Below are 27,967 nucleotides of genomic sequence, written 5' to 3' on the forward strand. Positions count from 1 at the left end.
AAGATTGCTATGGTAGAGGAAAGTTCAATCTTGATTACTTGTCTGCCTCAACTACACTAACTGGTAGTCTAACAGCATTATTTCCTTTTTGGGGTAAATATACGTGGGGTGGCTTATGAATTGAGATATTGCAGATGCATCCAGGCTTTAGCAGCCACTTTCTGCCCTGTAAAGTGTTTTTCATTAATGAAAATGGGAAGGAAGGACAATCATATAAAAATATATTTTTTAATATATATACACTTATATGTATTAGGTTCACTTAAACTCTGTTTAGCTTTCGGGACAGCATCTTTGTGTCCCCAGCATCCAACTTGCATTCTGCAAGGTAATCTGAAGTTGGGCATCTGCAACTGACTGAATTTACTGTTGGGTAGGAAGGTTGGTCCCTGTCTTGGTACAACTGGTCCCCATCTTGGCTGTCCTCTGTACCATGCTGTTCCTCACATGAGAGCCTGTAATCAAGTTCTGTGTACTATGCTTAAATTGGCTTTCCTCTTTTGATATCTATCTTCACTTCCTCTTTCTTGGACAATATCTTAAGAAATGTCTGCATAGTGAAAAGTAATGCTAGCTGAAACCTTTTAAAACTTAGCCACACCCACTGAGTCATGCCATAGGATTTTCCTGATCAGACTAATTTCAAAGATATTTTGGGGGTTTTGGTAATGAAGGAAGTACCTGTTCTCCACCCAACAAATAGGGGGTTTTGGAGATGAACAAAGAGGGAGTATCACTTAAAACCAGCAGTGATGTATGTTTCTTTTTTCCTTTGCTCTGTCAGAATCTTATGAAATGTCCTTCGTAGATGATGTCTGTTCTCCTCCTTTAGGAAAGTGACTTAGTCTTTCACTGTTTTCCAGTGTGCTGAGTTAACAAATAACACATTCTTCTTTGTTAGGCTGTTGACAAAAGTGGTGTGATTTTTTTTTTTTTAAAGTATAAACTGATGCAGGCCTTTTTCTCTGACCATAGCAGAAAAATAGAGGAACAGCAGAACTGAAGAGAACTTGCTAATGGCTTCCATCAGCACTGTGATATTTGATGTCTTATGGCATTTGTAGCACAGAAATATCTAGTATCACAAAACCCGGTGCTTGGTGACTAATATGTGGTGCTCTGCTTGGCTGGATATCAAAGTGGCTGTACCTGAGCAAACAAATTTGGCCTGGGTACACTTGGAGCAGTTGTACTGTGCATTAACAATTTTCTTCTGTTTGGGGCTAGTATTAAAAATTCCTGTTAGAAGTGAAGATGCTGCTGTAGGAACTGCTATAAACCTATGCAAACATAGTAACCTCAGTTATAGCTTCTGGCAAATCCTATACGGTCACTAGTTGTCTGAATTTTCCCCCTGCATTAGAATAGCTCCTGAGAACAGTTCTGCTCTGCTGGAGTCCCTTTCCTACAGCACATCTTACAGTTCTTGTGGCTCTTTACTTGCTTTCTAGATCTTTATCTCTTGATCTTGGACCTGGAGTAGGTTCTAGTTTACAGGTGCTGCATGCAGTGAAGATGTGGGTGAAATTTTGATTCCACTGAATCTGAACCAAAGTTAGGCACAGGGAATGGTTATGATGCAAAGGGAATAACCTTACAAAGATTTAAAATAATGGCCATCACAAGCTCTGTTGTCAAATTTAAGATACCTAGTCCTCAACTTACATGAAATACTTCTAAAACACAAAAAAGAGTTGCTTCCAGTAAAAATAAATACAGAAGAAAAAAAACTCAAAGCAGTAACTTCTAAGTAATACATGGGATATGCACTTCTGTATTTAGTCTTCTAAAAGTCTAATCAAAGTCTAAACTGCAAATAGTGAAGGGTGGAAATAATTAAAGACTAAGGGCAATTTCAACTTTGTCCTTCTGTGGCTGCATTTTTAGGTGTGGGAAAGTGGAGCTTGTTTAACCAGTTTGCTAACAAACAACCTGATCCGTTGCTGGAGAACTAGAATGCATTCAATTTGTCTGTGTGTTGTAAAGTCCTTAGGGACAGAAGTGATTTAATGTCTTATTGGGCTAAAAGCTTACTGATTTAATGTTTCTTTCTGAAACATACCTATCTGCTTTCCTATTGGAAAATAACCTTCTCTGCTGGTAACTTGAGAGTTGTTCTAGGTTTACTTTAAAAAAAAAAATAAAAAAAAAATCCCTGAATGTAGAAAATGCAACCATATGAAAGAAGAAAAAGTTACTTCAGCCAAAGTATCAGACCTATTGTTGAAAGTAGGTATGTGTACAAAACAGCTTGATGCAAGAGGATCTCTTTTTTTAATAATCCGCTTTCAGTTCCAGCAAGGGTTTACGATGAAAAGATGCACATCTTCCTAGTTACAAACTTGCAATCCTGTACTACCTGGTTAACATCATGTTGTGGGTGCTGGTATTCTTAGTACTTCTCTACAGAAAGAAAGCCAAGTGGGGTTTGCTGCTAGTCTGCCTTAGCGTGTGGGCAGCTGGTCTGATTCAGCGTATCGGTTGTAAGCCTGGGCAAATAACAAAATCTCTTACTAAAGACAACAAACTAGAACACACTCTAAACAAACATGGTTTAGAGTAGGAGCAAAATTCGTTGTGCAGCCAAACTGGAAAATTTTCTGGCAAAAATTAAATGGGCGGGGGGAGGGCTTCTTTCAGGTCAGTCCAAAATTTTAAGTCAGATGTTATGAATGTACTTTTTGAACAGAGGAAGCTAGTGTATCCTTCTCTCTCTTTGTTCCTTAAAATTATTTTTTTTTCAGGCCAAAAGCCAGTGGTCTTAGATTTGTTAAAGTACTGGAATTAGATTTTACAATATTAAAAAAAACTCATATACTTCTTTTTCTCTGAAACTGTTTATTGAATTCAGCATTTCTGTGCAAATAGTTTTGGGTCCTGATAAATAATTGGTTTTGGCAAGCATATCAACTGGAGAAACAGGTTCTAATCAAGGACACTTGCTTTTCTCCTAAGGAAAAATACAGGTTTAAAACACATCAATGTGTTTAGGTTTAAAGCAACATGATTATGTATGTTCTGAAGCCTGTAGCACCAGACTAGTCTGAAATGCTGTTCTACATTCTTACTGCTTTGCAGTGTGTGTATAACCACACCAGTTACGTGGCCTGCCTGCCTGTAGGAGTTACACAGAATGTGTTCCTGTATGAGCTGCCGTCAAATACAAAACGCATATACGTATTCCTGTTGAATAAGTTGTCTGAAAGAAAGCCTAAGTTTCTCTGCCATATTTTCTTTTTGCCTATTCATGTGGTTTTTGACACAGTACATCTACTTCAAACTTCTGAAATCAGCCATTTCACAGATTAACCTTTCTTGGCTTTAGTGCCTTCTTCCAGAAGTGAAGATATTTATCTGATGGCTTCTGTTCTGAGTTGTGCCTGGCAGATTTGGTAAGTGCCCCCTCTTTTTACCTACATTCAGAACCATGTGTTCACTGCTGGTCAATAATTAACTCCTTGTTTGCTCATGAAATCCTTTCACCCTGTGCTAAACAAAGTGCGCTTGCTGGACCATTGTGCATCGATTTGTGTGTTTGAATGAGAGCGAGAGAGATGTTAGGGCATTATTAGCAACCAATTCAATAATTGCTTTACAACTTTTTCTTCTCTATACTAGCTCCCTCTCAGTTACTGTAATACAATTGTTAAAACTGATGGCAGCCATCAGGATATAGCCACCTGCTAGCATTTAGGACAGCGTTTGTGACGAAGCAGAACAAAGTTTATGGTGGGTCCTAATCTATGATTTGCAGAAAGTTGCAAATCACCCCTTTACAGCTCTTTTTGACTTATCTGCTCTTGATTGCTTAGGCTTGGTTTAGGCTGTTCTGGGTGAAAAACTGGCAATCCCAGCTAGTTTTAAAGGTCAGCCTTAGAGCAGTACTGTGGGTCTACTCTTTTAGTATGTTTTCACACGTAGCACAACAAGAATCCGGGACCATAATTACTGGGTGACCAAATAGATGGTAATCTTCCCCAGTTAGAAGTTGCAGAGCTGCTTTTAGTGTTAAAAAGCATTGCTTATGCTTCTCTTTCCATGCTTTCTTTTCATCTGGCATTTCACTGTCAGTACATCCCCAAAGTACTGCTTAGTTTTGGGAATAACATTGTTCATTGTGCTGCAATGATTGTCTTGCCAGTATGGACTAGACCTGTGCTCCTCTGTGCATGGCTTTTGCCCGCAAGATCATTTGATGTTGCTGGTGACCAAATGTAAATTGCATTTGAACATGTGCATAAGCAATGAGGATAAAATATGAAGTTTGCTGCATGTGCAGTGTTGTGAAGTGGAAGAAGCTAAGATTATGGCTACATATATGAGTAGACAGTGAAGTGGCATTGTCTTGTAAGACTTCAGCCTGAAGAATGTATTCTGTAGTCACTTGTCATGTGACTAATAGTAACAGCTTGCAGGCAACCAATGCTGACTGAAAAAATTACATGCATATATTAGACTTATATCCTGTGTCTGACATGGTAAAATTGCAGATACTGGAGGTTAATGGTCAGGTGACAGGGAGCAAGGTCTTTGGATTATTAGTAATGATTTTCAGAACACACAGAAACTTCCCAAAGCCTAGAGGAGACAATGTGATGCAATAGCTTAAAGAAAAAAAAAAAAAGGGAAAAAAAGCCAAACAGGCTGACCCAGATAATTTCAGGCAGCTCAATCTTATATTAATCCTAAGAGGTGCAGGAAGGAGAGAAAATAAAGGAATAGCCAATATTGGACTTCTTAAAGGATTAAAGAAGGGTAACACATGCTAATCACTGTAGCTTAATGGAAAGTATATCTGGTCTAATTTGATACTCCTCTTTAAAACGATTAGTATTATCAGCCACCCTTGTGAAAGTAATTTCCCTCATGTAATGCATTTTTAATTCCTTTTACCATTTGATTGGTACTGCACGATTCATTGGCTAAGAAACTGGAAAAATACAACACCCAAATTCATCAAAATGGATAAAAGAGAAGTAACTAACTGATGTCAGCTTTGATGATTCCCAGCTCACAGTCACAAAGCAAGGGGTTTTAAGCAGGTGTGCTGGTTATTAATTTTTAGGCTGCAATATTTTAGCTTTTATTACAGGGAAGAATTAAGTATTAGAAACCTATGATGGAAGATTCAAATTCAAACACTGAGTTCATTGAACATAATTACAGGAAGACTTGCTTAAAGTGTATTTTAGTTTCACCTCCAGCCACATAAGAATATAAGAAGTTCCTCAAATCCCTGTAAGGGAGGGACTTTTAGGAACAGCATTGTGGAGACTGGACTCAGACATGAATCGGTTCCTGTTCTGATAAGGATGCACAATATATTTCCTGTGTGCTTCCGTAAGAATGTTGAAGACCTTGAGATGAGACTGAAGATGGCTTAGGTTTAACAGAATGTGCCAGGAACTTCAGCATCAGCTGCTTCCCAACAGATTTGGATCGCAGAAAGGAGTTGGCCATCTGCGCAGAGATTTCTTTCATAAAAATCTAAATTACAGGCATTTTCACACCATCTATCAAACTCAGCACCAGCATTGAATTAGATCCTGAGTCAGAGATGAGATTGGGACCAGAGTAGAAATGAGACAAATGTTACAACTTTTTACTTTAAAATTATAGAAGTAGTTTACCAAGGTTTATGGTGTGTTCCTTAATCAAAACAATAGTCAGTGAGTAATTAAATACTATTGGACTGTGTTTACCTAAGATTTTCTCTTCAATATCAGTGCACATGTTCTGGTCCAACTTAATTGTTGCTGGATTTGGGGTTTCGAATCCTTTTCATACATAATGTATGTGTCAAAGCTGCTCATGGGAACAAGTGATTAACTCCTTGCAGATATATGAGGAGGTAACCGCCTTGAAACTGTTCCATGATGTCTGTAGTCTTAGGCTGTCAAAGTGGCCCTTGGACACCAAAGTCATAGGCACCAAACTATCCTGAAGTTTGGTAGGGAGCATTAGCTATTAATGGTCTTCAGTTTCTTTCCAACCATCTTCCCTATCTCTTCTAAGTCCATCTGGTACCATATAGCTTGGATATAATTAACCAAGCTGCCAGCTAGACCATTCTGCTGGTGAACAATCAAACCTAGAATTGATCACATTTTCTTTTCAAGTAGCCTGAGGAAATGTCCTTATTTTTGTCTGCATCTGGGGTGGAATTATTTTTGATTTGGGGTTTTAGCTATTTTTGCATGAAAACATTAGCAAAACATTATTGAAAAAGGTCTGATCTTCTACCTTTGAAAAAAATAGGTAGGGATTTTTCTTTTCCCAGTAATACCAATGTACAGGAAACACACTTGGCAATTTTCTCGGTTTTTTGGCACACTTCTCAGCACCGGCAAAAGCAGGGAAACATTTTTGGTGATAACAGTTGTCACTGATAATTAGCTCATCAAAAGGTATTTTCCTCATAGTTTCTCTTTTGATAAATGCCTAAAATAGATCCTAATCAAGACAAGATGAGAAGGATTCTGACTATGGGCAAGTCTTCGGGCTGACCTGTTAGCTGCCACTGAGAAGGCTGTTCATTATCCATTACCTGAGATACCTGAGGGTGTAGTGGGAACCAAACTGAAGCTGACAACATGTTTGGAAAGGTTACTAACTTACTGTTATGAGTATGCCATATATGGTGATCTGAACTAGACTTGAACTAGACTTGGCTCTGTATCCACTTCAGGTCTCCACACTTAATCCCTCAGCATTTTGCTTTCTAACTGGGAATGCTTTCTTAGGAGGTGGAGCATCTAACTGGGAAATTTCCATTAGTGCCAGGCATGTGCTGCGTTTCTGTTTTCTGGCAAGATAGAAAATATGCCCCCCTTCTTCCTAACCATGCAATTCAAGCATCCTGTAATTTTAAGTAATCTAAGTAATTGTTTTCTGCCTCTGATATCCTGCTGCTTCAGTAGACAATGACCCACCCAGTCTGTAGTGGGGCTGAAGCTGCTTCTCCTTGGTGCTTGGCTCTCACTGAAGTTGGTGTGGAGGAGGGGAAGGAAGGGAGTTCAAACAGTTTTTTTATCTCTATTGGATCCCTGTCAGTAAGGGGAGGAGGAGGTGAAGAGCAATGACCTGAGCATAGCGAATTGCTGTTACCCTCTTGCATCACGATTATTTCATTTCTGAGGGGAAGTTAGAAGCAGCAACAACAATAAAAGCAGCAGTTTCCTCGTCTTCCAGAGCAGCATCAGCAGGCATCTGTAACATGGCACTCCACTGCATGTGTCTTTTTCTCTTGCTTCTGCTTGGTTCATGGTGGCCAGACTCAGAGAAGCATGTGGTGGGAGCTATGAAGGTCAGGGAGCACTATGTAGCTGCCCAGATCACAAGCTGGACCTACAAACAAGAATCTGAGGAAAAGTCCAGGTAACAACGTACAGGATAGGAAGGATGAAACTACTTTACTCCTGTGACTGAAAGTGTTTTATGTCTCCCCTCTCCTGTGGAATTCTAGAATCTGATCTGTTGACTTCAGAGGAACTTGTGTGACCTTAAAAAGCATGATCTGAAGTGGAGCCAGTGAAGTATTAAAAGCTCCTTTTTATTTACTTCATTGGTGGATAGAATTAGTTTTATGTTTGCAGAGCACTTTTGTTAAATATGTTCAGGGCTTGCTTAAATCATCTTCTGTGTGGGTTGGTGTTCCTTGTTTGTTTCTTTTAATGTAACTATTTTAGTATATGGATTTTAAGCAATGTTAAGTTGAGCCATGGTTTGGTAAGATCTCAAAAACTTCCAGACTTTGGAACATATTTATTCGTTCAGCAAATTCTAATTTGGATACTATCACTTTCACTTAATCCAGAGCCTGATGAACTTTGGAACTAGCTATGTTGTTTCTGAGTTGTTCAGTAGTTTTTGTGAAATGTCCATCCTGAGTTCTGACGAGTAAAGGTTGTAGGATCAAGCATTGCCATACTTTATTAAGTTAAAATTCTAATTTCAATTGTTTTTTTCTGATAGCATTGCAGAATGGCCAGCCTACATGCATATGCCAATCAAGCAATTAAATATCTTCTTTGTATTACCACTGTTATCCTTAAGATTCTAAACACTGCAAGTGCAATGCTACAGATGAGAGAACTTGGATGTAATTTAGAATTCTTATGCGATGTTCACTATAGTCACCATACACAGCTTTTATTTGTTCATGAAGTGGCATGAAACAGTACAAATTACTCCTACATTCAAGGGTATATTTGGATACTACTGCATTTTTATATATATATATTGGTGGATTGCTTGTTTTCTTTGTTTTTCTTTAGCTTGTGATTATTTTTAAGTGTATTGCACTTCCGGATGTTATGGAAAGCACGCCTCCAGTTCAGATTTAGATTTTCCAACTAATATTTTTTTCAAGATTAATTAAAACAAAGTTTCTGTATTTCTAAAAGCCCCCTTGGAAGTTCAATACAACTGGTATAAGCATAATGTTGAACTGGAAAGACAGAAGAAAACAGGATTTTAATGTAGGAATATGAAGCCAAATGCTTTTATGTGTTGACCTGGGCACGTGAATTTAGTCATTAGAACTTCATTCTCATCTGCACTGGCTGCATCAATATAAGCATTAATTGCTGTTTCATTAAACGTCACACTGTTGATAGTTTTCATGCAGTAGGGACCCACAGACTGCCCCAAACCTCAGCTGAAGTACTGTGATTAGCTAGGAGTTTTTCATGCACAGTGCCTGTCGAGATATCTCATGTATTTTGAGCAAGTCACATCCCAAATGGGTCTGATGAACTTTGTAGACCTTATAGAAATTTAGCTTGGGGAAAAAAAAACAAATCTCAAAAAAACCCAAAAACTAAAACACCCAACACAAACAAACAAAAAAACCCCACAAAGATACTCACTAAGGAAGAGCTAATGGCTTGGATCCCAAATGCATGTGGGCGTGTAACTTGCTCTGATTTCAGTAAAAGCTGAATATCTAAATACAGTATAAGAATCTGATACTTTTCTGCTTTTGGCTGTAAATAACTGAAGAGAGGCTGAAAAGAAAATGGGTTCTTCCTGAACGATTTCCTTAATTTTCCAATCATACAGGCTAGAAGAGGACACTTCACTTCTCTGAGTGTCAGTCGTCTTATCGTAGAGATTTGTTACCATGTGCAAGTGGTGTTTATAAGACACTTCAGAGCAAAATGAAACTATTTTCTGTGCGTGCAGTGTTGCTGCTGCCATTCCTGAAAGTTATGTAACGAGACCTGCTTGCGTAGTCTGAGATTTCTGAAGGGTTAGTAAGCTACGTATTTTGTTCCTTCTAGCTGTACAATTGGCATTGATAAATTTCCTCTTCCACCCCGTAGTCTTACGTGCATATTCTATTGAACATGGCCACATTTGGGTGGCACTTGTCAATGAAGCTTATGGATTGGGGCCTTCTCCTTAAAGAGTGAAACAAAATTTTATCAGTGAATTTAAAAGAAGGGGAATGAATTGAAACATGAACCGCTTCTGCCTGACTCTTCTGTTGTAAGAGAGCGTAGCAGAGGGATTTACAGAAGACCTCTACAAAAGGAGATCTCCCCCTTATGGACCCTGGATGTCACTGAAGCAAGCTCACCGCATTATCTCTGCACAGCCTCTCTATGCTTGAGCAGCCCATCAGCTCCCCACTATCATTGTGCCTGAAAGGGCATTGCAAAAAAAAAAGCAAGTGGAATTATTGTCAAATCCAGTCATCATACATACTATAAGAAATCAACCAGTAAATGTGAAACTAAATACAGGCTGTTATCTCTCCAGCCCTCTTATCATCATTATTTCCATCCCAGACGTGTTGTGTGCTGTTTTCCTTCTGCTTGCCTAAATGTTTTCTATGAAAACATTGTGTGGTCTCCTGGGTGCCTGATTCATTTACATAACAAGACTAAGATCACTTGCAGTGTTTCTCAGAAAGCAATCTTCTGCCTTGCTATGAGATCCTTAGTTGTCAGGGAACAGTGTTGTGCTTGCCTCCAAGGTCACTGCTGCTACAGGAGCTTGCTGTTGATTATGTAGAATCCTTGTGGTGAGTCTTGAAGTTCAAGCATGGGGCTGAGTAAAGAGAAATTCAGCCGCTTTGTTTTGTCGGATGCTTTCTAGGTTAAGCGTGCTCAAGATATCTTCCTCTTTGTCTTAAATGGGCAAAACAAAGACATCTTCATTGCAGAGTCAAAAGTACCTATAGAAATCACCAGCAAAATCAGGGCTAAGCTGTGTTAGGTACTGTAATTGAATGTCTAATATGAAATGGCCTGGCTCAGGAACATCATAGGTTCAATAGAGTAAGAGGGAGATGGGAAGACACTACAAGGATTTGAACTGTGTGCCTTGCCTTCAGCAAAATGTACAAGTGATTAAATGTAATTCCAGGATTCATCCTCTGAGGTATCTGTAAAGAGCAGTGGCATCTCTGGGAATCTGTCCTTTTAATTTTTGTTTGTAACTCTCTTGGTTGCAGATTGGAACATTCAGATCCTGTGTTTAAGAAAATTTCTTACAGAGAATATGAAGTGGATTTCAAAAAAGAAAAGCCAGCAAATACATTTGCAGGTAAATAGGAAGGAAATCTTCTGAGTATTTTTTTTTTATTCTTTGTTATAAAGCCAGTAACAAGCTAAGCAAGCTTGTATTTTTGTGTCCACTGTTTTGCACATAAACCAGATAGGCACAGGGGATGCGGTCTTTACAGTGCACTGTGCTTTCAAATGTCATAGAGAGGTTGGATTTTCAGAAGCTGGGGCTCAGTGCTGCCTGCACCGTACAAAGTTGTTCTCTTTGTTTCTCAGCATCTGATGAGCCTTCCCGTACACATTTAGACTTGTATGGCACAGTCACAGTGGTGACAACATAAATTCACATGGGAAGAGCCTAAGGCTAAATATGTTTCTGATAGATCAGTGAAAAGGAAAAGAAAAACTATGAGGTTGGGTGTGAAAGATGTCCCCTTGCCTTTGCGTCTGTTACTGCTTGAAGATACTTTAAATGGATGGAGGCAAGTTCTCGTACTTATGCCATACATAAGTATGGTACTTGTGTTCTGATACTTACACAGAGTACTTACATAGTCTGTTTGCACTTCATGTTAATAGGTAAAATAACTTCAGATGTTAGGTATTTAGATTTCAAAGTAAATGTGCGTGAGGTTGGTGACATTAAATTTCTGCAAGTTGCTCTGAAAGGTCTAGTCTATGATCTGATTCCTTCCAGTTCTGTTTGTTCTCCTGTGCTTTCTGAAACTGCTTCTTTCTTTTCAGAGAAAGAGATTTACAAAATAGTTTACAAGGAAAGAGATTAACAAGCCAAGGATTGTCTTAGCAGGTTTCTTCCATTGCTTATTTTTGCAACATGGGGAGCAGGGATACAAGCACCTCTTGAAACCTTTTGCAGGCCATGCCTCAAGAAATTCACAGCATGGAACTGATTTTCTTTAGATAACATTTTGGGGTCAAAAGATTTTGTTCTGTGGCTTCTGGCATTGTGAGTGCTACTCAAAGAAATGTGCTTGTGAATGCCTTTCTCTAAACTCTTAAGCTATAAAATGTCTGCCTTCCTAAAACTGTTTAAATTGTATGTGAAGAATTCCTAGAAATTCCCAATGAACCTCAGCATGAACCTTTTGATAAATTTTCTGTATCTGGAAATAACTCCCCGCCACCACCACACCACCACCAACCCCCGCCCCTGGCAATCTACCATTTTTCCTGTGATTTATAAGTGCTGGTTGCCAGATACACAATTTATAAAATTTCTGACTGAGCTGCAGGTTTTAAATCCCCATGTGCCTTTTACAGGTAGATCTTCATTGCAGTGGTATTGCATTCTCTGCCTGTATTAATTTTGCAACTTGTACTTTGAGAGCTCATGTTCTCTAATGGGGGAGAGAACTCTTTGTTTCACTAAACATAGTTTTGCTCACATTTTCCTTTCTCTTTATCTTGAAAAACTGCAGGACTTCTGGGACCAACTCTGCGTGCTGAAGTGGGAGATACTTTAGTAGTTCACCTTAAGAATATGGCTGACAAGCCAGTCAGCATTCATCCTCAAGGCATAGTTTACAATAAAAATGCAGAAGGTAAATATTGTAAAAACTCCGTGTTCATTTACTTCTAGACTACTGCATGAAAAATTGAGATGGGCCCAGACCAATATTTGAAGATATGTTTAACACAAGTATCTGTTGGTCCTGGATTAAAACTTCACGCCCATTATTAGCTCCATTCTGTTTCATCAGTGTAACACTAGGAATGTAAGTGTCATCTGACATGCAGTCTCCTGACCAGCTGCCTGTGTGCTAATACCGTTTCACTGAATCAGAGTTGTTGAGGTTGGAAGGCACCTCTGGAGGTCATCTGGTCTAAGCCCCATGTAATTGCAAAATATTCTATTTCAGGACACACAGACTCTTAAACACAGGTCTTCCCCAAATCCCTTGCCGTAGCGTACATCAAGGCATTATTGGTAAAGGCAGTTGACAGTGCTGATAATGTTGTTCTGATACTCAGCATGTCATGCTCAGCTTTGTGGTGTTTTGTTCCTGGAACCCTCATGAGACTAGCAAAAAGAGATCATAAACTGTGACCAAATTGATGGTTAAATGTCTGCACTAGCACAGATTGAGTTTGATTGCCCATGCTTCTTGGATTGCCCTGCCCTGGGTGCTCAGCCAGAGCTCTGACCCACAGGCTACAAATTTATTTAAGGCTTTGTTTGTTGTGTTGGTACAAAAAGAGTTTTGCAACCCCATCTCATGGAGTTGAACAGAACATGTTATTGGAAGTGATAGGCAATTCAATTTGACTATCTTATTAATGTGCCTTTTGGACCTAGGATTTTGATTCTTTGGCTCCCCTTTATCCATGCAGATTTGCTGGATATGGTAGGCATATATATGAGCCATCACTGCCATCTGGATACGCAGTGCACAGAAGGTCTAAGGCAGCAAGGCAATGCTAGCCTGCGCAATGGCTTTATGAGAGACAATTAGAAAGTTGACAAAATGGGTGGTATTCCTCCACAGAGCATCAGTGAGCAGAGGCTGAAGCTTCATGCTGTCCTAACCCTAGTCAGACTGATGAAGAGCCCTACTTTTTGGCAGTGATGACAGTTCTAGGAAACCTTTAATCTGTAAGAAACAGGATGGTGGAATAGCTACTCTGCCTGAGCCATTGTCCACAATGTGACAGAATCATGAGTTATCTCTTTGAAGCTGAAGTATCATATAGGCAAGAAACAAACCAAGCTTCTGGAATTGATCTGGAGGACATTCCACATGCTTCAATTGCTCTTTGTCTTCATGCCATCCAACTGACTCTTTTCTTGGCAGGCTCCCTGTATGATGACAGAACATCATCTGCAGAAAAACGAGATGATGCTGTACTTCCAGGCCAGGTCTACACGTATGTGTGGGACATAACAGAAGAAATTGGTCCAAGAGAAGCTGACCTTCCTTGTCTTACTTATGCGTATTATTCCCACGAGAACATGGTAATGGATTTTAACTCTGGTCTGATTGGAGCACTGCTTATCTGTAAAAAAGGTAATGAAATGCTTTAAGACTTCTATAAGATAATAAATACAGCTTCATTTCTTAATAAAGTTAAGGTTTTATGATAATGAGGGAAGATATATTATTTTCCTTTCCACATCTTTACATGCAGTGTAAAGTAAATGGATTTCAACATCTTTCTTTTAGATGTTAATGTCTTAAAATCCAACTTTCATGCAGATCTATCCTATAACTATAGCATCCATCCTATAATTATAGGATGGACAGACACTATAAATAGATGCATATGCCTGTACTGGTTCCATATATGACCTCAAACTTCCTGACTTAGAATAATGTATTTTTTACAGCTTCATTCAAAATGGTTCAGCCATTCCAGAGAATAAGGCAGGAAATAATTGTTTTACCCATGCCTTCTAAAGGCTGTCTGATCAAGAGGCTGTAGCACTCCCTTCTGTAACAAGGGTTTGAAATCACAGAGCAGTGTCTTTTGCTATTCATTTGAAAATATGGACAAATTTGAACAGATTATAAGTCTTTTAAGATTGCTTTGTATGTGATTAGGGACTTGATACTTTGGCAGTTTGAGTCATTGAATGCTGTCTCTGCTAATATGAACAGGTGTCCTGTAGGATTTGTAACTAACTGCCAGGTACATGCCACTGATTTGAGGGGAGTTCAAAACAGCATACTACTGTGTAAGCTACTTAAACTACTTGCTGATCCTAAATTTTTCCAAGTTGATATATGCTTCTTTTAATGAAAGTTCTGTGAGTTATTTAGCTTGATTCTTTCCCTGCAGTTTGACTCTCACTTTTTGTATAGACTGCAGACTGCAGGGACGTGGACTTCGAAGCTTTCCTGAAAGTGAACATAAAATGGTTCAGTGTGGGTTGTACAAGGGCACTCTTCTCACTGATAGATATCCATTTAATTGCAGAACACACCTACTCGTATCACCTCAAAGGAGTTGCATTAGTATTAATGATGTTCTTCCTGAAGTTTTTTGAGAATTAGTGCTTTTAGTATTATCTAGGACATGTTATTTTCCTTATTTTCTTCAGTTTTCTTTCTCTGTGTTCATGTGTATGTGTGCATTTAATGGAATACTGGTGGAGTTAATCTGGACAAATCCTTTGGAATGACTTGCTTTCCTTCCTTCTCAGGCTTCTCAATTTCATGCATATATTGTGGGCTAGAGTTGGTTGAGGTGGATTGGTTTGCTACCTTCAAGACAATTTGAGCATATGTTTCTAGCTAGAGCAAAGACAAATGACTAGTTACTCAAATTTTTAAGATTTCTGAACATGGTTTCTTTGACTGTGCACTGCATGTGGTAGGTGTGCAACATGCCTGTGTATTTGGTCTGGCTGGTATGGAGTTAAGTTTCTTCACAGCAGCTTATATGGTGCTATGTTTTGGATTTGTGGCTGAACAGTGTTGATAATACACCCACTTTGTAGCTATTGCTGAATAGTGCTTGCACAGTGTCACGGCTTTCTCTTTTTCCTGCTCAGACCTCCCCAGCTAGAAGGCTGGGGTGGGCAAGAGGTTGGGAGGGGACACAACTGGACAGATTAATCAATTTGGCCAATGGCATATTTCCTACCATATAACATCATTCTCAGCAATAAAAGCTGGAGGTACAGGAAGAAGACACAGTGCAGGGGAATGAGGGGTGTTGACTCCCAAGGTGGCTGTTCCTGAGAGACTGGCTGGGTATCAGTCTGCTTGTGGGAGATGATGAGTGATTTTCCTTCATGTTGCTTGGGTTTTTTCCCCTCTCTCCTTCACCTGTTGAACCATCTTTATCCACCCACAAGTTTTCTTACTGTTGCTCTTCCTGTTCTCTCCCCTGTCCAACAGGGGCAGGGAAGCACTGAAGTCGCTGTGTGGGTGCTTGGCTGCTGGCTGGGGTCAACCCACCACAGTCTGACACATTTGGAGCAGCATAGGTGGTATAACCTGGGAAGGTAATAAGTGGACTATTGAGTTAAAGCACTGACTGAATGATCTTTGCATGACAAGCAGATAAATTCCTCTGTTGAGCTGAGACTTCTTTTGTGTAGGAAAACAGGACTTTTTAGCCTCTCGTAAATAAAAAGGATTATAGAAAAGATAACTGCTTCTGCTGCCAGTGCCTCTTCCTAAGTAGAATAACGAGCAAACTCACAAATTTTTAGCTTCTGCAGTCCAGAAGGACATCTATTTTAGTCCTGGATTATGTATCGAAAGTAGCAAATGGAAGTTTTTGATGTGAGCAAACTGCAGAAAGAATCAGTAAAATCACACCAGTTCTGTGTGGGATGTCCAGAATGAATTCTACTTGTTGATAGAAATCACACCTGTATCACAAACTCATCTAGATGGTTTCTTATAACTGATCAAATTCAGCAGTATTTGACAGTCTTTTGTATGTAAAGGTGGTTTGCCAAGTGGTCGTTGTTATGCCTTTTGAAAGAGCTGATGATCTCAGTGTAGTGTTTGAAAAGGCAGCGTTCACACTGCAGCTGACTCTGCCATCATTCTTCTCCTTGCCTCATGGCGCCAAAGAGAGGGCAGCAACTGATTGTGGACAGAAGCCTGTTAGGCACTCCCATTCATTAAGGCAATCCCTACAACACGTTGCCGGAATTGTCTGAGACAACTGATTGCATGTTGTTTAATCTCATCTGTGATATTACAGACTTGATTTCATGGTGATCCAACCCAAAACTACTTTCAGAAATAAAATCACTTTATGAGCTTTCTTAAGGTCTTGTTTTAGTCAGGCTTAGCCAGTACATGCTAACAGGAGAAGCAAGCTCATTAAATCACAACACCACTACATTGATGTGAAAACTGCTTTACTTATGCTTCGAATTAAGACCTGTTGTTTCTTCTTCATAGGAAGCCTAAATGAGGATGGGTCACAGAAACTTTTCAACAAGGAGTATGTGCTGATGTTTGGTGTGTTTGATGAAAACAAGAGCTGGCAAAGATCGGCATCACTCAAGTACACAATTAATGGCTACACTGATGGAACATTACCAGGTATTGTTCAGGCTTACATGAAATGAAATTAACATTGATGAAGACTGAATATCACAGAACAGTAGGGGTTGGAAGGCACCCCTGGAGATCATCTTGTCCAACGCCGCTGCGTGAGCAGGCACACCTAGAGCAGGGGGCACAGGACCATGTCCAGGTGGGTTGTGAATATTTCTTGGGAAGGAGACTTCACAACCTCCCTGGGAAGCCTGTGCCACTTCTCTGTCACCCTGAAAGTAAAGAAGTTACCTTTGTTTGGTTTTTATGCAAGAGAACAGGAATGTGGAGGAATGGGGTACAGCCTTTTTTAGAACATGTCTGTGAGCATCTAAATTCTAGAGGAGAAACTGTGCTGCTACAAGGAAGTTATGCCATATGGTTGATAAGAACCACAAGATTACCTCTAAGAAGAGTTCTCCTCTAGGAACGGGATTACTAACTTGAACAAATAAGAAATCCCTGATGGGGAGAGTGTGATGTAGTTAAGTGAACTGCTGGTTTTACAGCATATAGAACATAATAGGTGAAGAACTTCCTGAAAGTGGAAAGTCAGTCACCAATAAATTAGACAATTAAGTGGGAAGACTAAGAAGGTGATAATGGGATTATTCTGTTGCTAGTGTTTTCCTCTTGTTCTCCTAAGGAATTACTTTCATATCTCTGTCCAATCCATTGAGCAAATACAAAAGATAGTCTTAGGTGGCTTTTTTTAAACAAATATTGGATAGGGTAGTTACTGTCAATAGATAAAACCTCATTCTTTAGCTTAGGTCCCTGCCTTTTTCTTCCCCCCCCCCCCCACCCCGACAAGGACAGATCAGTTTTCCAAAAGAGGCTACTGCTTTTCTTCCTTCTTCCCCAGCTCACTATAAGTCAGGTTGTCACTTGCATGTAAGATTTAAACACCTATCTTCCACTGATGTACAGGATTTTGGTATCTGTTCCATTTACAAGCTTCTGAAATTGACCTCTTGTTGCAAACACTGATCACAGGAGTCAGATTTATTTGTAATGTTTCGAGCAAAGATTCCCTTCAGACCTAGTGTGCGTAGGGAACTTGCATGATTTGCCTGTATTCTGAACGCTACTCTCATTTCTCTTTCAGATTTAGAGGCTTGCGCATATGACAACATTAGCTGGCATTTGATAGGAATGAGTTCCAAACCAGAAATTTTCTCCATTCATATCAATGGCCAGTCCATGGAGCAAAGACATCACCGGGTTTCTACTGTTAACCTGGTGGGAGGAACATCAACCACAGTAAACATGACAGTGAGTGAGGAAGGAAGGTGGCTGATATCTTCTCTTGTCCAAAAGCACCTGCAAGGCAAGGAAACATCTATTTATTAAGTGACTGTAGAGCTGTCCTCCTCTTTATGTCCCAAATGTCTTCTACTGTTTTGCAATGGTATAGTTACTGTGTTTCAGATCGTTGTCATTTCGCTAAGAAACGCCTGGAGAACAGGGCATTCTATTGGAATGAGAAGTGCACAGTGAACTAAAAGGTGTTCTTATCTGCAACTTTACTGCTGTGTGCAGATAAAAGAGCAACAGTGAATCAGTACTCCAGCATCTTAGACTCTGTGAACTGTTCAGATAAGCGCCGTTATAAAATGAACCACCTATTCCTGAGAAACCGAACACTTCCAGCTAAGGGTCACTCAATCTGATGAAATATTTGCTGTTCATCATTTGAAAGTGGGTATCTCTCTCAGCAGTGATCAGAATTCTGTTTTAAAGAACAAGAGAAATGTCTCTCTTACAAGAGCTGGAAGACATGTTTTGGGGAAAAAAAAAATAACAAACAACCCCCCACAAAAAAAAACAAAAAGGAAAAACATAGCTATTATCTGTTCAGCTGGTATTGTCGAAGAGGGCTAGTTGGGAGAGCTTCTGTATTCCATTTGATTAATGTGGGCTCTTTGGAAGGCTGCCAGCCTATATATAGTCTACACACGCGCAGCCTTTTCAAGCCTGAAAAGATGGCAATCAGATGAACAAACATCTGCTGGCAGCCTTAGCTAAAGAAATGAGAAATGCAGCCAAAGTAGTAAGGGTTCATAAATGGAAAATCACTATGGTACTCTTTCTTCTCACTTAGCTGGAATGCACGGTTACCTCACTGTAAGAGACTGTGGGGACAAAATGGTGAAGAAGAGTCGTCTCTCCTATAAAGAACGTCTTATGGTCAAAAGCTGGGAATATTTCATTGCTGCAGAAGAAGTCACTTGGGATTATGCCCCAAATATTCCAGACAGCCTTGATAGGTAAAGTAATACTTCGTCAGCATAATATGGAATGTTAACATGAAATCACAGAATAATTCAGGTTGGAGAGGACCTCTGGGTATCCAACGGCAAAGCTGGATCCAGTTGTACAGGGTCTTATCCAGTTAGGTTTTCATTATCTCCAAGGATGGAGACTCTTCAACTTCTCTGGGCACATTTGCAACCTCACACTGAAGTTTTTTCCTTATATGTAATCAGACTTTCTCATGTTGCAGCTCGTGTCTATTGTGTCTCACCTCTTCACTATGCAACTCTGAGAAGAGTCTGGTTCTGTTTTCTCTATAACCTAGCATTTCATAGTTGAAGCTAAAAGTAAGATGCTCCCTTAGCTGTGTCTTCGCATGACTGAATAAGCTGAGATTTTGTGTCTCTGTCATGTGCTCTAGCTCCCTAATCACTGTGGTGGCCCTCCACTGGACTCCCACCAGTGTGTCAATGACTTCCTTTGCTGAGGACCCCAAAAGTGGATACCTTCTTTTGCATCTCACAGGGAGCCCAAAATATGAAGATGACTTAGGAAATGCCCTAAGTAGCAGACAAGCCTATTTTCTAAATTACTTCCCAAAATGAATTCTGCTGAAATAAACAATCCTTAAGAGGAAGGGAAAGGGAGGGAGGGAATATTTCTGGAGAATAGAAGTTTTTAAAAGGTCAGTAAAATGAAGTGTTTACACAGTGGGAGAAATGACCTTTGCATGGCACCAATGTAGATGTAGTAGAAGTTTTAATAAGTAAGCATGTTGGGCTATTTTGTTTAACTTAGGGTAAATAGAAGGAATTCTGTAACATATTGGAGGTCACAGTACACAATGCTGCCAGTGCACTGCAAGATTAAATTTGCAATCTGTCAGTTCCCTACTGCTAGAGTACTGCTGACTTTACAACCTGATGTTCATAAGAACCTTTAAGGTTTTTAGCAGAACAATACAAATTCCTTACCCTGTATGGGGTTACAGTTCCATATGACTCCTTAGAATATAGTATTCGCATAACTCTGAGTATTCTTCCTTCATTGGTATGATTTGCTTCCCTTCTTATTTGCTCTCAGACTGCATGGAGCAAACTTTTATATCTTTCCCTGCTAGTTACATGGCGGCATTACTTAACCACTTTAGTGCTCTGATTTTTCCTCCTTTGTTCAAAATTAGAGTTTATCCCTGTTCAGTAACCTTTTTTGAAGCACAAGTGACATGACAAACATGTTACTCTGTTTCTTCCCAGTATTTATCTTAGTTTTGCTCTCAGCATTAACAATTCTAATGTTTTTAAACCTGAGTATAACACTACTTATTGTGTGGTGCTTCACCAGGATTATCTGTTCCTGTCTCTCCTAGAGTCTTTGCTACTACAAGCAAATTTTTTTTTTTCCCCCTATGGTCATCTGTGCCTTTGTAAAAGGACAACAGTGATTTCTGCTAAATTATCTTGGAAATGTAGCTCCTGCTGAAGTTTGTTTCCTTCTTGCGTGTATACCCCATTAAATTAAATGTAGACCCTGATACTAACTGGTCAGATATGATACTGAAACACAAATAATGTTCCAAGCTGCTTCGTACCTAATTTAGGTTAGAATTTCGGGTGAAGAGCATAAGGTTAGTTTAGAGTTTGGATTTTTTTTCAAGCAGTGAGGTTTCTACCAGTTGCTTGAGTACTAATTCTGTATTCTAGTAGATGTAACTATTCAAGTTTTGTTGATCATTTGTCTTTTCCTTTATTTTTAAGATACTATAAAGCACAGCACTTGGAAAACTTCTCAAATCTCATAGGTAAAAAGTATAAAAAGGCTATTTTTAGACAATATTCTGATGCCAGCTTCACTAAACGTCTGGAAAATCCTCGTCCCAAAGAAACTGGAATCTTGGGCCCTATTATCAGAGCTCAACTCAATGACAAAGTCAAAGTAAGTAACATAAATTCAGCGATTATTTATGCTATAGCATAATTTTCCCTTGGGCAGAGGTGTAGAAGAACTAGTTTGATTTAGATTTTTTTTGGTCAAAAAATATAGCTACTGTTGTAAATATTGGCCCTATTAAAAGTTACAATGATAAGTGACGGTGTTTAGCTTAAACTTTTCAGCTTTCCCTTTATAGTTTCCATGATTGTGCTTTATTCCATGACATAAATGCGCTTCACTCACACTCTTGTAAAATATATGTTCACACTGGTCAAAAATGGAAAAAAGCTAGACCCAGGTGAACTTCTGGGGGGATTTAGATATGAGGCCAAACGTCATGAGCTCCTCATTCCTTATGTTATTTTTTTTCTGTCTGTTTTAGACAACGGTACTGAGTTTTCATAGTTAAACGTTCTTTCATGGAGTTTTGTAGTTTCATAACATTTGCATTACAAGCTTGTGCTGCTGTCACCTCCACTTGTCTTGCTGTTGTCACTTAATGATGCATCACAAAGTCTCATGACCTTTAGTTGCCACCATGACTCTGAATTTGAGTTTAGCACATTTCTTCTTTTTTTTCTGATTTTATCAAGAACAGGCAGGACACTTTGCCTTTTCCTCCCATATCCCTTTTGGGTCTTGGAATCTGGGACCAAGTTTATTTTTAAATCTGTTTAAATTTGTTTTCTCCCATATTGAAGATTCTTAAGAACTTTAGTCAATAGCCTCATATTCCCTGAGGTAGTGTGTGCCTAGTAGCTGGAAGAAATGTTCTTTGTAGATTTGCCAGAGACCAGGTATAAGAAGCTTCACCTGATAGGCTCTACAAAGCCCAGCAGCAGGGTACCAGCAGCATTTAGACTGTGGGTTTATATTATCAGACAATATTTAAGACATCCCCTTGGCTTTCCAGCACTTCCTGGGCTGAAGTCAGACAAATTCTGCTGTAGTTGAAACTTTTATGTATTCAGACAAGGATTTGCTGAACACTAGACTTCTTTTTTCTCATTTGCCTACCAATATAGATTGTATTCAAAAATAAGGCCAGTCGACCCTACAGCATTTACTTCCATGGAGTGACACTTCCAAAGAATGCAGAAGGAGTTGATTATCCTCTGGATCCCACAAGTAAGAAATTTGTGACTTACATTTGCATCCACTAACTGTTGTGGAGGGTTTCATTGTTTTGAAGGGGATGCTGTGGCTAGGAATGTGCGTGACTGGGAGACCTCAGTTCTGTGCTCTGCTTCTGCTGACCTGTTGTGCTGCCTTATAGAGAAACCAAGTTATTACTGCAAAGCATAGACAAATACCCTTTCTTGGATTCTTAGTTTTCTGCTCTTGTTTGTGAGTTTAGAGACAAAAGTTCATGCTGAACTTCCAGTCATCTCAGAGGCAGCTTGAAATGGCATAACTGCACCAATTTTGTTAAAAGGTGCAGCCTGGTGTTGTATAAAGATCTGGCTCTAAGTTTGTATCATTACTTTTCTCCTTCTTTATTCTTCTTTTAGGCAATGGCACCCAGAGTAGAGGAATTGAACCAGGGAAGACATATACTTATGAATGGAAAATAGCTAAAATGGACCAACCCACTGCACAGGATGCACAATGTATAACAAGACTATATCATAGTGCTGTAGATATTGAGAGAGATATAGCCTCTGGACTGATTGGCCCACTTCTGATTTGTAAAAGTGAAGCATTGACACAGAAGGGTGTGCAGGTAACATGTTTGGCAACTTCTCAGAGACAGATTTTGCTCAAATAATAATATTTGATCCACAGTGAATTTAGTTTTCGTCCCCTTAGAGAACTGTCAGGTAGAGAGCAATTAAACCAATAGGGACGTAAAGAAATGACTTGAAGAAACAGTCCTCTAACTGCCCACAGCAGTAGAGGAATTATATTCTGATTTTCTTAGCACGAGCAGCATTTCAACAAAAGGTTGGCCTGACTTGAAAGTCTATTTCTAGACTTAATAAACTTTCCTGCTGCTGTTATACCTTCATACTCCTAATACATTCAGATCTGAGCTGGTCCTTTTCTGTAACAAACATAACTCAACAGGGTCTGACAATCTCAGGCATCGCTGAATCCAGAGCAACCCAAACAGCAGGGGAGAGTTCTGGGTGAGAGGTTTTCTTTGCCATCTGTGGCAAAGGCTTGAGCATCACTTGGGAGAGCAAAATGTCAAAATCTTGTGCTCAGGTCAAACCAGGAGGCTGGTCCTTTTGCAGAGTCCAGTCATATACCATCTGCATATCAGCAGTGCTAGTGGCTTGCTCAGTGCTCCACCACAGGTTGGTTGCAGTAACAGGATTCTCACCTTGAAGTCTTGACTCCCTACTCCCTTTCACTTAGCCCTTCGATCACGCTTACCACAACTCTGGTGAAGTTTATATTGCTTATGTAGTAAGTAAGAAAGATAGAAGGATTGAGTCCTTAATACATGTCTCCTCTCATAAAATCCAACTGCTATGTCTTTCAGAAAAAGGCAGATGTGGAGCAGCAGGCAATGTTTGCTGTGTTCGATGAAAATAAGAGCTGGTATATAGAGGATAACATCAAGGACTACTGCAGCAACCCTGCCAGTGTTAAAAGGGATGATCCCAAGTTCTATAACTCAAACATAATGCACAGTGAGTGAGATATCAGTGTGAATATAATGAAAGCTCATGTGAACCTGAGCGTGTGGTGATTGCTTGTTCTCAAATGTAGTGCTATCAGGGAATTATCTAGAGAGTAAGTGGACCTCTAAAGGTGCCAGGTGGCACTGCACAGAAATATGCAATATTTTAGGGACCAGGCTGTCTCTGGACCCTGAAGCTAAGGCAAGGATTATTTAACTTTGATGCAGCACCCTGCTGACTTAGAGATACTATTTCCAGAGCTGGAATCTCCATCAAGGTTATTGTGGTTTCAGCCCTGTGCCAGCCTCTTTCCAGGTGTAAATGTGAGTCCAGTTCAGTGGACCGACATCAAAGAACAGGAGGTTTTAAAAGTCTTACTCTGAAAATATTGAGGCCATTTTTATTTTGCTTTCCTTTTAGCAATAAATGGCTATGTGTCTGACAGCAGTGAAGTCCTTGGATTTTGCCAAGATAGCGTGGTTCAGTGGCACTTCTCCAGTGTTGGCACTCATGATGAGATTGTCTCTGTTCGCCTTTCTGGGCACTCTTTTCTGTATCAAGGGAAATACGAAGATGTGTTGAGCCTTTTCCCAATGAGTGGAGAATCAGTTACAGTGGAAATGGACAATGTTGGTAAGTGGTTATACTATAGTTTTTGACAGCTCTTGTAAGACATTGTTATTTAATCTCGAGTCTATAAGGACTTAGCTAATTGGAAAGAAAGCTTTTTCAGATAAACATAGTGCTGGAAAATGTTTAATAGTTCCCCAATGCAACTGATGTGTATGGAGTTTTGTTGGCTACCCAGACTTGGCACATAGCATAATTGTATGCTGTACTTCGGCTCTTTTTCTTGGTTTTTTTTTTTATTGTGTGTTGCCTTTTTTTTTTCCACTTCACAATTAGTATTGGGATTAGCAATGACCATTTTAAGGTAATTCTAAGATTGTCTTTGGAAACAATCCAGTATCAACACCACTGCATGATTCTCAATTTTGTCACATACTTGTCCATCCTGACTTAGCTAGAATGGATCAAGACTGTCAAATCATGCTAGTCATTATTGGGCAAAGTGGCTACACCTCACCTTAGGCTTGTGGTCATTTAGCAGCAGTAAAGTCAGTCTGACTGAATTGGATCACTGGTCCTTCGGTATACATCTCAGTGTCTGACTAGGATTAATACCATATCTTGAAAAGGTGACACTAGAACACATGTAGTCCACACTTACAGAATTACCTGCAAAAGGACAGAGATTATTCCTCATTGAAGGTGTGAGTGTTTAGTGGTTCTCCTAAAATCCCACAAGGTTTAGGTATCCTTTTCCTATCTATTATCTATATCTTCCGTTATCTATTTAAATAATGAATTATTTTGTTTTCAAAGCTTCTTTTTAGTGATTGCACAGCATTAAGATCCTATAAGTTAAAAATACATTGTGTGTTAAGTGTTTTTTATGTTCATGGCTAGGCGATCCTTAAAACTCCATCAGACTTTATGGAAACCTCCCCAGTAATGAAGTTGTACTCTTGCTTGATTTTGCTATGTGATCTGTTCTTTCTGTCTAAGGCATGTTTTCTTTTGTAAATATGCTGTTGTTAGAAATAAGGAAAGTTACCCAGGTCACTTCAAACTCTAGTAAATACAGAAAAATTGTATGTGACCCTTTTAACAGAGCTTGAGAAAACCAGCCTTTTTTTATTAATTCTATCTATTCTGTCATTTCTGCTTGTTCCGAAATCAAACTGTAACAAGCAAAGAACTTGATTTGATACCCTTTAGGGAAAGAGATTGTTCTCTGCAGACCCTAGTTTCAAATGGAGAACTTATCTTCTGAGTAGGTTTTGGAGGAATTATTAAAAATTTTAAGTTAATCTAAGGTGCCTCAGTTCGGCAGCCTAATGTTTTGTGTCCAGATTGGAATCACAAATTACTTTTTATTCTTTTAAAGATCATACTTCATGTATTCAAAAGCTTTTAAAATACCATGTTTGTCAGATGTTTGTCAACATGGCCTCAGAATGTATTTGTTCTGTTCTGAATGCTGCATCTGTGTGATGAGTTTACAACACTAAGGACAGGACAAAATTAAAGCTTTATCTCAAAAGATCCCAATCTTGGATCTAGATCTAAACACAGGATCCTTTATATTGTTTCTTTCTTTTTCATTTCCGTGTCTTTCATGGGCGAATTTTGGACTCAGGTTCTAGCTGCAGCTTAATCTGTGGAGAAGAGCTCCAGCTCTTTGAATCATAGAATCATAGATTCTCTCTGTATATACTTTTATATATTCTATATATGGTTTTAGATTTATTTATATTATGTATATATATACTATACATGTATTTATATGGGCTATTCTTTATTTACATTTATTAACTTTTTTTTATTGCAATGAGAGCTCATGGAAATCCTAGTTGAGGATTAGCACTCTGCTATAGCAAGTGCTGTAGAAACAAACCCAGCAACTTGCCCTGACCACTTACGAGAGCGGACATTGTCTATAATGTAACTACTGCATCTGAGAAGAACACTTTTATTTCATTTCCAGGTACCTGGCTTTTAGCATCCTGGGGTACCCCAGAGATGAGTTACGGCATGAGGCTGAGATTCAGAGATGCTAGATGTGACTATGAGGAAGATGACGCATATGATGTTATGGATATCACTTACACCAAGACTGAGAAAAAGGCTGTTTCGACCTCAGTTGAAGAAGATCTTCAAGAAGAGGGAGATAAGGAGGATTTGGATTATCAGGATTACCTGGCAGCTTCTTACTCTATCCGAAGCTCAAGGAAGGCAAAAGGCGATGAAGAAAAACAAAACCTTACAGCACTGGCCTGGGAACAGTATGAAGGCACTGATGCCGTGAGTTCTGAGGAGGCAGTTGGCTCAGATCTGGCAGCTATAAATAGCAGTGAATCCACAAATGCCTATAAGCTCTTAGAAACTCATATCGTTCCTCTTCCCCCAGTCAGGGCTGAAACATTCCAGTCAAATCACACATCAGCCACAGCAGAAGAGGGCTTATTTTTAGCTAGCACAAGAGATGGAAAGGCTGACTTGGTATTTGAGAATAGAAGCCAAAGCAATTATGAAATAGATCATGGGAATATGTCTGCAGGTGAACACTTGCTGAGCAATGGGGAAGGCCAAATGAACGTTGCAGAAGAACTTCCAACTGATGGAAAGGACAGTAAATTTATTTCAGAAAACCATCAAGAGGAAAGCACAGGAAGAGGAAATTATAACTTGAACAGTAAAAGGAAAAGGCGAAGCTCACTGGCCATTAAGTTTTACTCCATCCAAGAGATGAATGCCCTTCTAAATCATGTACGAAATAAAAATGTCTCACTTTCTGACAAGACAAGTGCACCTCATTCTGTGCATCATGCAGAGAACACCTCCGACATGGTGGGAACTGGCCAGCTTCCAAGTGATTATGATGATGAACTAGAAGAGGTGGAAACCAAGATGGAAAATGCCCTGCATGCAGTTAATTTGACGCTTGCTTTGGACCTCATTGTAGGAGATGGGTCTAATGCGTCCAACCTCTCTGAACCCAAGCTATCCAAAGATAAACAAGCAGGCATTTTTTCTTTAGATCATACATTAGGCAATATTAGCCCTAATTCCAGCCCCGCACTAGTGAAGAACTTACCAGAAGCATCATCGACCAAGGCTGGGAAATACTCATCTAAAATGACAAATGAGGAATGGAATTTGGTGTCTGCAAAGGGGGGTCTGGGATCAGAGGCAAATTTAGATAAATCTGCTAGTGCTAAGTTAAATCATCATGGCAGAAATGGTACAGCATTCATAAGTAAGAAGCATAGGAAGAAGTATCAAGGGTTCTCACATCTAATGAGAGAAAAACAGAAAGGGAGCCACATGCACCCAACCCTGAAAGGAAAGGAGGGGAACAAGAATGGTACTTTGAGTACATCTGAATCCTTCATCAGGATCCGAAGGAAAAAAAAGGAATATCCAAAAATGACCCACTTGCTGAGCCCAAGGAGTAAAAAGCCCCCCAAAACCACCGATTCTATGGCAGGGTTTGGCCGTACATTGTTTGCGGTTGAGACAATTAACACAACAGTGCTATGTTGCACTAACACCACGGGGGCACCCAGTGAGGCCAACCATACAGTGGATCTGAGTAGAGCCAGATATGTAGAGTCACTAAATTACACACTCACCCCACGGCAGCTTAAGCCATTGATCATGATTGGGCTTCCCCAAGAAAATGGAGACTATGAATATGTTACAGAAGAACCTTACAGTGAAGAAATATCAGGTGGTGAATACGAATACCATTATGTGCACTTTGATGACCCATACATGACAGACCCAAAAGTGAATGTCAACAAACAACGTAACCCAGATGACATTGCTGAACATTACCTGCGTAGCAAAGGGAACGAGAGGAGATACTTTATTGCAGCTAAAGAGGTCTGCTGGAACTATGCAGGGTATAAAAAAAGGTTTGGCTAAATCTTTTGCTTTCATTTTGCACACAATCCTGATACACACTAGCAGAATGTTGATTCACGTGCTGATAAATTTAAGAGCATCTGTTACGTGCAATGTCACTTCCAACATTTCCGTTGCA

The 27,967-nt window shown here is 39.5% G+C and overlaps 1 protein-coding gene across 1 annotated transcript in view; it reads left to right on the plus strand.

Moving 5' to 3' along the window:
* Window positions 1-7,122: 7,122 nt before the first annotated feature.
* Window positions 7,123-27,967, plus strand: part of F5 (coagulation factor V) — a 35,411-nt gene continuing 14,566 nt past the window's right edge. The window contains exons 1-13 of the mRNA XM_009505012.2: window positions 7,123-7,377; window positions 10,463-10,554; window positions 11,954-12,076; window positions 13,328-13,540; window positions 16,400-16,543; window positions 17,646-17,867; window positions 18,642-18,807; window positions 20,551-20,728; window positions 21,751-21,853; window positions 22,237-22,448; window positions 23,214-23,364; window positions 23,776-23,988; window positions 25,907-27,839. Of these exons, the coding sequence (XP_009503307.2) occupies window positions 7,217-7,377; window positions 10,463-10,554; window positions 11,954-12,076; window positions 13,328-13,540; window positions 16,400-16,543; window positions 17,646-17,867; window positions 18,642-18,807; window positions 20,551-20,728; window positions 21,751-21,853; window positions 22,237-22,448; window positions 23,214-23,364; window positions 23,776-23,988; window positions 25,907-27,839 (3,911 nt within the window). The 5' untranslated portion in view covers window positions 7,123-7,216. The remainder of the gene's footprint in view (window positions 7,378-10,462; window positions 10,555-11,953; window positions 12,077-13,327; window positions 13,541-16,399; window positions 16,544-17,645; window positions 17,868-18,641; window positions 18,808-20,550; window positions 20,729-21,750; window positions 21,854-22,236; window positions 22,449-23,213; window positions 23,365-23,775; window positions 23,989-25,906; window positions 27,840-27,967) is intronic.

Source organism: Phalacrocorax carbo, chromosome 1 (assembly GCF_963921805.1).
Source record: "Phalacrocorax carbo chromosome 1, bPhaCar2.1, whole genome shotgun sequence".
Lineage (NCBI taxonomy): Eukaryota > Metazoa > Chordata > Aves > Suliformes > Phalacrocoracidae > Phalacrocorax > Phalacrocorax carbo.